Here is a 13,268-nt window from a genome sequence, read left to right on the forward strand (position 1 = left end):
CGAAAGGACGCTCAGCTGTGGATGTGTCTGGTGGTGAAAGGAAAGTCCGATGCTGTAAAGATTTTTTCTCCATAGGAACCTGGAATGTAAGATCCATGAATCAAGGAAAGCTGGACGTGGTCAAACAAGAGATGACAAGACTGAACATCGACATCTTAGGTATCAGCGAACTAAAATGGACAGGAATGGGTGAATTTAATTCAGATGACCATCAGGTATACTACTGCGGACAAGAATCCCTCAGAAGAAATGGAGTAGCCTTCATAGTCAATAAAAGAGTAGGAAAAGCAATACTGGGATACAATCCTCAAAATGACAGAATGATCTCAGTTCGAATCCAAGGCAAACCATTCAATATCACAGTAGTTCAAGTCTATGCCCCAACCACCAGTGCTGAAGAGGATGAAATTGACCGGTTCTACGAAGCCCTACAGCACCTTATAGAACTAACACCAAAAAATGATGTCCTTATCATCATGGGGGATTGGAATGCTAAAGTAGGAAGCCAAAAGATAACTGGAATAACAGGCAAGTTTGGCCTTGGAGTACAAAATGAAGCAGGGCACAGGCTGATAGAATTTTGTCAAGAGAATACGATGGTCATAGCAAACACTCTTTTCCAACAACCCAAGAGACGGCTCTACACATGGACATCACCAGACGGTCAACACAGAAATCAGATTGACTATATGCTCTGCAGCCAAAGATGGAGAAGCTCTATACAGTCAGTAAAAACAAGACCAGGAGCTGACTGTGGCTCAGACCATGAGCTTCTCCTTGCAAAGTTTAGGCTCAAACTGAAGAAAGTAGGGAAAAGCACTAGGCCACTCAGGTATGAATTAAATCATATCCCTGTTGAATATACAGTAGAGGTGACAAATAGATTTAAGGAATTAGATCTGATAGACAGAGTGCCTGAAGAACTATGGACAGAGGTTCGTGACATTGTACAACAGGTAGCAACCAAAACCATCCCAAAGAAAAAGAAATGCAAGAAAGCAAAATGGCTGTCTGAGGAAGCTTTGCAAATAGCTGAGGAAAGGAGGGAAGCGAAAGGCAAGGGAGAAAAACATAGATATGCCCAATTGAATGCAGAATTCCAGAGAATAGCTAGAAGAGATAAGAATGCCTTCTTAAATGAACAGTGCAAAGAAATAGAAGAAAACAATAGAATAGGGAGGACCAGAGATCTTTTCAAGAAAATTGGAGAGATGAAGGGAACGTTTAATGCAAAAATGGGCATGATAAAGGACCAAAATGGCAGGGACCTAACAGAGGCAGAAGAGATTAAGAAGAGGTGGCAAAATTACACAGAAGAACTATACAAGAATGAGCTTAACGTCCCTGATAATCACAATGAGGTGGTCACTGACCTCGAGCCAGACATCCTAGAATGTGAAGTGAAGTGGGCCTTAGAAAAGCTGAGCAACAACAAAGCTAGTGGAGGTGACAGTATTCCAGCTGAGCTATTCAAAATCTTAAAAGACAGTGCAGTAAAAGTGCTACACTCAATTTGCCAGCAAATTTGGAAAACTCAACAGTGGCCACAGGATTGGAAAAGATCAGTTTACATTCCAATTCCAAAGAAAGGCAGTGCCAAAGAATGTTCAAACTATCGCACCATTGCACTCATTTCTCATGCTAGTAAAGTCATGCTTAAAATCCTACAAGCTAGACTCCAGCAGTATGTGGATCGAGAACTACCAGAAGTACAGGCAGGATTTCGAAGAGGCAGAGGAACTAGAGATCAAATTGCCAACATACGCTGGATCATGGAGAAAGCTAGGGAGTTCCAGAAAAACATCTACTTCTGCTTCATTGACTATGCTAAAGCCTTTGATTGTGTGGATCATAACAAACTGTGGCAAGTTCTTAAAGAGATGGGAGTACCAGACCATCTTATTTGTCTCTTGAGAAACCTATATGCGGGTCAAGAAGCAACAGTGAGAACTGGACACGGAACCACTGATTGGTTCAAAATTGGGAAAGGAGTCCGGCAAGGCTGTATACTGTCGCCCTGCCTATTTAACTTATATGCAGAGCACATCATGAGAAAGGCAGGGCTAGATGAATCAAAAGTTGGAATTAAGATTGCCGGAAGAAATATCAACAACCTAAGATACGCAGATGATACCACTCTAATGGCAGAAAGTGAAGAAGAACTAAAGAGCCTCTTGTTGCGGGTGAAGAAGGAGAGTGCAAAACTTGGGTTGAAACTTAACATTAAGAAAACCAAGATCATAGCATCTGGCCCTCTCAATTCCTGGCAAATAGATGGGGAAGAAATGGAAGTAGTGACAGATTTTATTTTCCTGGGCTCCAAGATCACTGCAGATGGGGACTGTAGCCAAGAAATTAAAAGACGCTTGCTCCTGGGGAGAAAAGCCATGGCAAATCTAGACAGCACACTAAAAAGCAGAGACATCACCCTGTCAACAAAAGTGCGTATAGTCAAGGCTATGGTCTTCCCAGTTGCAATATATGGCAGTGAAAGTTGGACCATAAGAAAGGCTGAGCGCCAAAGAATTGAGGCCTTTGAACTATGGTGCTGGAGAAGACTCCTGCGAGTCACTTGGACTGCAAGGCGATCAAACCGGTCAGTCCTAGAGGAGATCAATCCTGACTGCTCTTTAGAAGGCCAGATCCTGAAGCTAAAACTCAAATACTTTGGCCACCTAATGAGAAGGAAGGACTCACTGGAGAAGAGCCTAATGCTGGGAAAGATCGAGGGCAATAGAAGAAGGGGACGACAGAGAATGAGGTGGCTGGATGGAGTCACTGAAGCAGTAGGCGTGAGCTTAAATGGACTCCAGAAGATGGTAGAGGACAGGAAGGCCTGGAGGAACGTTGTCCATAGGGTCGCGATGGGTCGGACACGACTTCGCAGCTAACAACAAATACTTATTATTTGGTTGAAATAAGTATGATTTGAGAGACTTACATTTTACCTTTTCTTCAAGAGCTCAAAGCCACTTACATGGGTTTTCCATTCTATTCCCAAAACAGCAGCCCTGTTTAGCTCAGAGTAAGTGACTGGCCCAGCATCACATCCTGGGTAGACTCAAACCTGAATCTCACCATTCTTAGTCTGGCTCTCAACTAATCAAGAATCAGTCACATCTGTATTTCTGTTTTGAAAAATACCCTCTCGTTTTATTAGTTTTATTATGTTTATACAAAACATAATGAAAATGCAATCAATAAAGGAGGCTGAGCTCCACCACATGTTTATTGGACCCGTGCCCTTCCTGGCTGGTTTATGCAGCCCGGGGGGGACACGAGGCTGGTTCCAGGCGGTTATATCTGCCTCTTTGAGTGAGGATAGTTTCCCCGCCGCCTTGAAAGAGGCGGTGGTGAGACCTCTCCTCAAGAAGCCTGCCTTGGACCCAGCTGTGTTGAATAACTTTCGTCCGGTCTCCAACCTTCGCTTTCTTGCGAAGGTTGTTGAGAGTGTGGTGGCGCATCAGCTCCCTCTAGTTCTGGATGAAGCGGATTATCTAGACCCGTACCAATCGGGCTTCAGGCCCGGGTACAGCACGGAGACGGCATTGGTCGCTCTGGTGAATGATCTCTGGAGGGCTCGGGATAGGGGATATTCCTCTGTCCTAGTCATATTAGACCTCTCAGCGGCTTTCGATACCATTGACCATGGTATCCTGCTGCGGCGCCTCAGGGGATTGGGAGTCCGAGGCACGGTCCTTCAGTGGTTCTCCTCCTATCTCCTGGGACGCTCGCAGTCGGTGTTGGCAGGGGGGCAGAGGTCGACCGCGAGGCCTCTCGTTTGTGGAGTCCCTCAGGGGTTGGTCCTCTCGCCTCTCCTGTTCAACATCTACATGAAACCACTGGGTGAGATCATTCAGGCTTCGTCTCAATCCCGCCAAGACCGAGTGGCTGTGCATATCGGCGTCTCGGGTTAACCATGTTATTCCACCTCTAATGATGGGGGGTGAGGTGTTACCCCCCGTTGATAGGGCTCGCAACTTGGGCGTCCTCCTGGATTCACGGCTCAATTTTGAAGATCACATAGGAGCCGTGACCAGGGGGGCTTTTGCACAGGTTCGCCTGGTGCGCCAGTTGCGTCCCTATCTGGACCGGGACGCCCTACGCACAGTCACTCATGCGCTTGTGACCTCCCGTTTGGACTACTGTAACGCTCTCTACATGGGGCTGCCCTTGAAGACCACTCGGAGGCTTCAACTGGTGCAGAATGCGGCCGCGCGAGTTGTAATGGGGGTTTCCCGATACTCCCATGTAACACCTCTACTCCGCGAGCTGCATTGGCTTCCGGTTGCCCTCCGGGTGAAATTCAAGGTGCTGGTTATCACCTATAAAGCCCTACATGGCCTGGGTCCGGGATATTTGAGGGAACACCTGCTGCCGGCATCAAACGCCCTTCGCCCAGTGCGCTCCCACAGGGAGGGTCTGCTCAGGGTTCCGCCGGTGAGAGATTGCCGGCGGGTGACACCCAGGGATAGGGCCTTCTCAGTGGGAGCGCCTGCCCTCTGGAACCAGCTGCCGGTGGAGCTGAGGACTGCCCCCGACCTCCGATCATTCCGCCGGGGCCTGAAGACCTGGCTCTTTCAGCTCTCGGGCCCAGACTGAGGAGGAATTTTTAATTTTGGGGTTCTTTTTAACTGACTACAGGGTTAATTTAATATTTTTTAATTTGTTCTTAATTTTTGTATTTTGGATTTTTAATTCCCTGTAAACCGCCCTGAGTCCTCAGGGAATAGGGCGGTATATAAATATAACTAAATAAATAAATAAATTCGTGGTTTTGGAGTTGGGTATCATCAGTATGCTGATGATACCCAGCTTTTCATTTCGACCCCAAACCACCCCAGTGATGCCCTCGACGTGATGTCCCGTTGCCTGGAGGCGGTTCGGGTCTGGATGGGGAGGAACAGGCTTCGACTCAACCCTGACAAGACTGAGTGGCTGTGCGTACTGGCATCTCGGGACATTCAGGATATTCCACCCCTCTTTATGGGGGGTGAGTTCTTACCCCCCCGTAGATAGGGCTCGCAACTTGGGAGTCCTCCTAGATTCACAGCTTTCCCTAGAAGACCATATAGTAGCTGTGACTAGGGGGGCCTTCGCCCAGGTTCGCCTGGTGCGCCAGTTGCGGCCCTATCTAGACCGGGATGCCCTACGTACGGTCACTCACGCGCTCGTGACCTCTCGTCTTGACTACTGCAACGCTCTCTACATGGGGCTACCCTTGAAGACCACTCGGAGGCTCCAACTGGTACAGAATGCAGCCGCAAGAGTTGTGTTGGGAGTTTCCCGACACTCCCATGTCACACCTCTGCTCCGCGAGCTGCATTGGCTACCAGTTGTCTTCTGGGTGAGATTCAAGGTGTTAGTAATGACCTACAAAGCCCTACATGGCATGGGTCCGGAATACCTTGGGGAGCACCTGTGGCCGGCGTCAACTTCCCTCCGCCTAGTACGCTCCCACAGAGAGGGCCTCCTCAGGGTGCCACCGGTCAAAGAATGCCGACTGGTGGCCCCTAGGGGGAGGGCATTCTCTGTGGGCGCGCCGGATTTATGGAACCATCTTCCGGTCGAGCTCCGGATGGCGCCTGATCTCCGCTCCTTCCGGCGCGATCTTAAAACCTACTTTTTTGAACAAGCTGGCCTGGCCTGATGGGATGGGGTTGGGTTTTATAAATTGATCTTAACTTTTTAATCTGTATTAATTTATTACGGGCATTGCTGTTTAATTATTTTTTAATTTTTGTATCTTGTTTTTTATTATGTATTGCCCTGTTCACCGCCCTGAGTCCTTCGGGAGAAGGGCGGTATACAAATTAAATTAATAAAATAAAAAATAAATAAATATTAAAAATAAAAGGATGTGTGGATTAAGCTAATTGCTTAAACACAATGAGTTCCTACAGTGAGGGGGGAAAATTATTTGATCCTCTGCTGATTTTGTATGTTTGCCCACTGACAAAGAAATGATCAGTCTATAATTTTAATGGTAGGTTTAATAGTGAGAGACAGAATAACAACAAAAAATCCAGAAAGACGCTTTTCAAAAAAGTTATAAATTGGTTTGCATTTTAATGAATGAATTAAGTATTTGATCTCCTATCAATCAGCAAGATTTCTGGCCCCCAGGTGTCTTTTATACAGGTAATGAGTTAAGATTAGGAACACTCTCTTAAAGGCAGTGCTTCTAGTCTCAGCTTGTTACCTGTATTAAAGACACCTGTTCACAGAAGCAATCAATCAATCAGATTCCAAACTCTCCACCGTGGCCAAGACCAAAGAGCTGTCCAAGGGTGTCAGAGACAAGATTGTAGACCTACACAAGCCTGGAATGGGCTACAAGATTATTGCCAAGCATCTTGGTTAGAAGGTAACAACAGTTAATTCGATTATTCGCAAATGGAAGAAACACAAAATAACTGTCAATCTCCCTCAGTCTGTGGCTCCATGCAAGATCTCACCCCATGGAGTTTCAATGATCATGAGAACGATGAGGAATCAGCCTAGAACTACAAGGGTGGATCTTGTCAATGATCTCAAGGCAGCAGCGACCATAGTTATCAAGAAAACAATTGGTAACACACTATGCCACGAAGTATCCTGCAGCGCCCGCAAGGTCCCCCTGCTCAAGAAAGCACATGTACAGGCCAGTCTCAAGTTTGCCAATGAACATCTGAATGACTCAGAGGAGAACTGGGTGAAAGTGTTGTGGCCAGATGAGACCTAAATCGAGCTCTTTGGCATCAACTCAACTTGCCGTGTTTGGAGGAGAAGGAATGCTGCCTATGACCCCAAGAACACCATCTCCATCGTCAAACATGGAGTTGGAAACATGCTTTGGGGATGTTTTTCTGCTAAGGGGACAGGACAACTTCACCACATCAAAGGGATGATGGACAGGCCATGTACTGTCAAATCTTGAGTGAGAACCTCCTTCCCTCAGCCAGGGCATCGAAAATGGGTCATGGATGGGTATTCTAGCATGGCAATGACCCAAAACACATGGCCAAGGCAACAAAGGAGTGGCTCAAGAAGAAGCACATTAAGGTCCTAGAATGGCCTAGCCAGTCTCCAGACCTTAGTCCCATAGAACATATGTGGAGGGAGCTGAAGGTTTGAGCTGCCAAACATCAACCTCGAAACCTTAATGACTTGGAGAGGATCTGCAAAGAGGAGTGGGACAAAATCCCTCCTGAGATGTGTGCAAACCTGATGATGGCCAACTACAAGAAATGTCTGACTTCTGTGATTGCCAACAAGGGTTTTGCCAGCAAGTACTAAGTCATGTTTTGTGAAGAGGTCAAATACTTGTTTCACTCATTAAAATGCAAATCAATTTATAACTTTTCTGAAATGCATTTTTCTGGATTATTTGTTGTTATTCTGTCTGTCATTGTTAAAATAAACCTACCGTTAAAATTATAGACTGATCACTTCTTTGTCAGTGGGCAAACGTACAAAATCAGCAGGGGATCAAATATTATTTTCCCTCACTGTACATCTAATAAAACAAGCCAAATAGATATCGTGAATATTCTATATTGATAGTAGGTAGATTTCTGCTCTGCTTAAGATTGCAGCATGCAACCATACCATTTCCAAGGCCATCTTTCCCAGTAAAGATACTCATTGTATCTTTTTTTAACTCCAATATACAATGTAGGTTAACTGTGAATTTGGTTCATTAAGTTCTGATCTCAACTAGGTTTGTATAGGTTTGAAAAAACTACAATTTGGCAGATACATGCCACAGACTAAATCAAAACCTAGCAAATCATATTATGGCTCAACATTTTAAGCTACCATGAATGACTTACAAATCATTTTTATGGCCAAATCTTAAATAATTCAATTTATTTGGATATGGATTAAACCATGAACAAATATATAGGTATATAGAGCAAATATACCACGGTATATTACTTCAAGCAGACTTAAACAATAAGAAATTACAGGCAAAAGCTATATGTAACAATATTGCTCTTGTTTAATTAAAAGCTAGTTATGTATTAGGTGTACACAAAAGATTTTTCTCAAATTCTCATCAGAAATCTGTTGCATCTGACTTGACTAGCGAATGACTGAGCTGACTAGCAAATGTAAAAAGTATTCTGTCTTAAGATTAGTTTCTTCTGAAAAACAAGTGATTTTTAAGGGGTCATATGCATCATGGCAGCCATTCTGAAAGAATCTATTGCCTCCTTTCAAATATTGTCTCTAAATACAAAAAGTTACCATTAACTTTAAAAAGCACCAGATCATCAACTCTAGGGTTTATATTTCTCATTCTCTTAAAGTTAATATTAAATTTCATAATATAAATGTATTTAGTTACCAATATACTTCTCCATTATGCTTTTAGGCATTCAAAAGCTGTAGCTACCTTTTAAGCAAATGCTGCAAATTTAACCTAGATTATCAAATATGTCCCTTAAACAGTTTCTGACTACATTTAGTCAGTCTACTCCGCACTTTGCTTTGGTGTAGTAGCTATTTATCTTTAATATTCTTTTGACATAGCAGGATTAAATGCATTCTTTCTTCTAAATCTTCTAAGTCTAACTCCAAAATAAAATGACTCATTAAGTCTGTACTCTATTCTTCTCTTAATTTCAATTTTCACAAGACAATTTTTAACTAGATGTGTTTCAAATACCGGTACAAATTAAATGCAATACATTGTCAAACCAAGATGCTTAATTAGGCCTGCTATTATTAAAAGTGTTACTCTAAAAGTATGTGGCTCTGCAGCTTAAATTCTTTAAATATAAATATTAGCCAAATATATGAATTTACTTCAAAAACAGATTCAGTTTCAAAACAAAATTATATCTATCTTATTAGGCAAAAACTGTAAGGTTCAAGTCCTTCATTTCTATGATTATGACTGAGCAGTTTATTAATTTTTAGCACCTTCCCTAAATCTACCCTTTAAAGATATTTTACATGTTATTTCTCAGTGTTTATGAATGATGTATTTTCTTACAAATTTAAAAAAAAATCCAGAAAGAATGAAGGGTAAACAAATTCCTTCATTTTCCTATTAATTGCCATTAAAACAAAACAAAAAGGGATATAAACATGCTCTTTGGAAGGGGGTAGGTGGAACCCTTAAGCACAAGATAACCTAAATCTATTTATCTAATAAGATTTAATATTAATATTAATCTCAGAAGAAATACTTTTGTCTGCAAATTTCCTCCAAAATCACTAAGGAACACAAAGGTTATATTTAGAGGGGGGGAGGGGTGTTAAATGGACCACACCCAGAGTAAATATAAAACAGGCACCAATTTTCAATTTATTTTTTTAAAAAAATCTGGGATGACTTCTAGTGAGGATTCATAGTGAACTAGAAATTCCTGAAGGAGCAGGATCAGAACTGCATCAGAGATCAGTGGCTAGACTGCAAAGTCTCTTCAGGAAAAGCAGAGATCATGAAATCAACCACTTGTTCTCCAGACAGCTGTTTCTCATGAACAGACTGCAGAAACTGCGGTTTTTGTGGTCATCTTGTAAGTTGAGGGGCTGGGAGCCAACCATTTCAAACAGCTCACAGACATAATGCAGCCTATATGGATCTAAGATTTGCCAAGTCTCATTTCTTAATCACTGTTGGAAACTGCTTAACTGCTTTCAGGTATTAGGAACCGTTCCAGTGACAGGTTTTAGACCACTGGGTGAGTTTCCTTCAATCTTTAGCAAAAGTTTTAAATGCAAGTTTAAGGACCTCATTTTTTTCTTTTGGAATAAACAGAAAACAGATGATTAGAATGTTGATTTTGGAAAGTTACAAATGGATTAAGGTCTAGATATGATTCAAAATAAGATTTTGAAAATAATTTTAAGAGCTCTTATAAGAATGTGAGAAAATGATGTTTTGAATTCTTTTAAAAAAAGAGAGGAAAGCATTTTGAAAGTTGATTACTAGAGAGAACTAGAAAAAACTAAAGATTACAATTAAAGAAGAAAAATACTTAAATGTCACTAATAGAATGGAGCAAAATACATTAACTGGACACATTTAAAGATACTTGTGAACAATGGACCCAGAACTTAATTTTAAACATGTCTGGCAATAGAGATAGACTATGTTTAAAAGATGTTATGGCTGAAGAACAAGTTTTACCAGAGAAGACATTCCTGATTTGAAAATGACTTTAAAAATGAGAGGCTACAAGATTGATATGGAAAAAGACGCTAAACCAGATATTCAAATAAAACCGGTTGGTGTCTTAATAATTAAAAGAGTATACAAATAACAAACCAAAAGAATGATCTGGATAATTTTCTTAAATTGGATTTACAAAAGAGACTTGTTAAAAACTTAAATGACTTTGTGACAAGGGCCAAAGAAAAAATGAAAAGAAATAGTCTTAGAAGAGATTAAAAATCAACACTGTAAAAAGAAAGTAATATAATTTTTTTCTTTAGTTAACTTAAGATGCCACCCACTCTGCTGCTGAAACAACTCTGGGCAGCTTACAAAATGATAAAAAGATAATTTAAAAACATTTAAATTAACAAGTTGATTTATTTGATCAAGGTTAAAACGCAGTTATCTCTGGACCCTTAATGGACTTAAGCAAGACTAAACAATTACGTTTTAAAGATTTATTTATAGACAAGAGATAAAATATGGGAAGAAGAAATAATCTATTGTATTTTAAAGAGAAAGTGATGATTTACTAAAATTGTTTATGCTTGTTATAATGAAGGGGGGAAATCATTTGTTTATATATTTTACTATATTCTTTTCTTCTTACTTCAATGTACTTTCTATTTTTTAGTTTGTATTAGTTCTTGTCTTTTCTTATTGTAATATTTAATACAATTACCATAAAAACCATTTTAAAAAATGGAATCTTTACCACATATCACATAAGGGACTTCTAATCATTTACAGTTTATCTAATTTAGTGAAGCAGAGAGAAAAATGAGTGACAATTTATTACAATTTCCAGTAATTGTTAACAGGAAGCATAGAGCTTTGGATTTCCTAAATGATATTCAAATATGTATGCTTGTATAAATAGATATACATATATACATACAAATATATACCAGGTATGCATACAGAAATATGCTCATCTGAACAACTTTATAATTTATTTATTTGTTCAATTCCTATGGCCAGCTATCTTAGTCAATGACTCTGAGTAGCTTACAATATAATACTTCATATATATGTTATCCAGTGGAATCAAGCTATGGCTATTACGAATCTATATAAAGGATCCTATTCATATGATCTTTGATTTTCCTATCTTTTAATATGTGAAGATCGTCTTCCACAATATATTTATGATGACAACCAAAATATTGGGGAAGTGTTATATTGCTGAAAAAATATGTTGTGCTGCTGCTATTACTATGGAGGAAACATGAAATTTTCACTCAGATGTAAAGTTCTATAGATGCCATTGGACAAGTCATTCTTAAAGAAAGCTCAGACTTTTCCTTAAAAAATACTGTATGTTCTTAATCAGCCAGACTAACAAAACAATATATTGAAGCTATTTATATGAAATTTCAGAGACAAAAGCTGGCTAAGTCACAATATGCTGCATAATTTCATTTTTCAGATCCACAACCATAAGTTAAAGTTGAAACTTAATGTCTTTCCTGATAAAGGGACAGATTATGATGACAAAGCATTACTTGGAGTCAGAACAGCAGGATGCTAGACCTGCTAATCATGTAAATACCTTTTATTTTTCCTCTAACCAGAATTGTCATTCTACTCTAGTTCTTAAAAAGCTACAGTTCTTTTCAAACATTGGTTTAATGTTAGGTTCATTAGATCATTAGATATCTTTATTACATCTTCTTACACGGCAAGTACATTTTTATCTTCACTACAGTATTGTCCAAGAAATGTTTCACTTTAATAACACTTACGATTTAGTTGCTCACAACTTCAGAATTTAAAAAAAATCTAGAATTTTTAAATTAAATGGGTAATGACAATAAAGCAACCTTTCAAACTCTTGTCACTCATATTAAATATTTTGTTTCATCATTCCTAGAACTAAGAACTAATCTCTAGAACAGTGCTTTATTTTACTAAGTTAATTGTTGAAAAAAACACAATCTCCTTGGAGGTTTATTATTTCTTGCCAATAACCCATTAGGAAAATGAATCTAAGCTTAAAATATTGATTTTAACATTTTAAAATTTAAAAATGTTTTCATTTAAATAAATACCTGAGGAAGTGCAGTATTAAGTTGTCGTTGTAGAGAATCCCTCTCATGACCAACTTCATGTAGTTTACCCTGGGTCAATGCAAGTGTCTCTTGAGTTTCTCGCAGTGTGTCCAAGAGGCGATCACGCTCTTCCAACATGGATACCATTAATTGCTCAAAATGGGAATCAGCATCCGACTGTAGGGGAGAACCTGAACCACGGTTTCCACTTCCCCCAGAGGGAATCTCTGCCTCGTTGATGGTCGGCATCACTTCACACATCATCTTAAAATTAATGTAAAGATTAGTTATAAAACCATAAAAAGACCAAGTTAAGTAGCAAAAGTAAGATGCTACAGTGTTGTCTAGCTACAAGCATCCAATTATATTTATCTGAATTTGTCACACTTTCTTTACAATTTTACAGTATCGGGCATCTGTGCGCAACATATAACTTGATAAAACTTACCAATAATTGCCCGTCCAAAAGTTCACTTGACATGAATAATTGTTTAAAATTCTAACTTACCTTACTAGGTGCTAAAGAAAAGTATAGGGGTAGACCTTTATCTGATTCCAGCATATGGTAAAGAGAAAGTAGAGACATCCTAATTTACATAAATAATTGCTAGTACAGAAAATACATCAGTTGCACTGATAATTCCAAATAGATTAATTTGAAATAAATGCATTCAGCAAAAGACATAACAGGATTAAAGCAAACTTATTTGCTCATGTGACTATTAATTAACTATCATAGCCTACAGCACGGGTGTCAAAATTGCCGCGTCACGTGATGTGTCATGACATATCACAACTTTTTTTCCGATTGCCTAACCTGGGGTGGGCATGGCAATTTGACATCCCTGCCTACTAGAACAAAATGGGATATCGAGAAGACACTTATAACTACTTTAATTTTTAAATTTTTACAATCTACTTCCATTTTCCCCTTCACGGATTACTGCCTTGTCGTGGTGAAGGGACTTACGTAATTCAATGAAGCTATGAGCTATGCAGTGCAGGGCCACCTAAGACGGAAAGGTCATAGCAGAGAGTTCTGACAAAACGTGATCCACTGGAGA

The 13,268-nt window shown here is 39.9% G+C and overlaps 1 protein-coding gene across 4 annotated transcripts in view; it reads right to left on the reverse strand.

The window, feature by feature from the left end:
- The window catches only part of PPFIA1 (PTPRF interacting protein alpha 1), a 92,528-nt gene that overhangs the window by 54,481 nt on the left and 24,779 nt on the right, over window positions 1-13,268 (reverse strand). For all 4 annotated transcript variants that reach the window (XM_083355161.1, XM_083355165.1, XM_083355164.1 and 1 more), the window contains one exon: window positions 12,205-12,468. In XM_083355161.1, the coding sequence (XP_083211287.1) occupies window positions 12,205-12,468 (264 nt within the window). The remainder of the gene's footprint in view (window positions 1-12,204; window positions 12,469-13,268) is intronic.

The sequence above is a fragment of the Vipera ursinii genome (genome assembly GCF_947247035.1).
Source record: "Vipera ursinii genome assembly, chromosome: 1".
In the NCBI taxonomy this organism is placed as follows: domain Eukaryota; kingdom Metazoa; phylum Chordata; class Lepidosauria; order Squamata; family Viperidae; genus Vipera; species Vipera ursinii.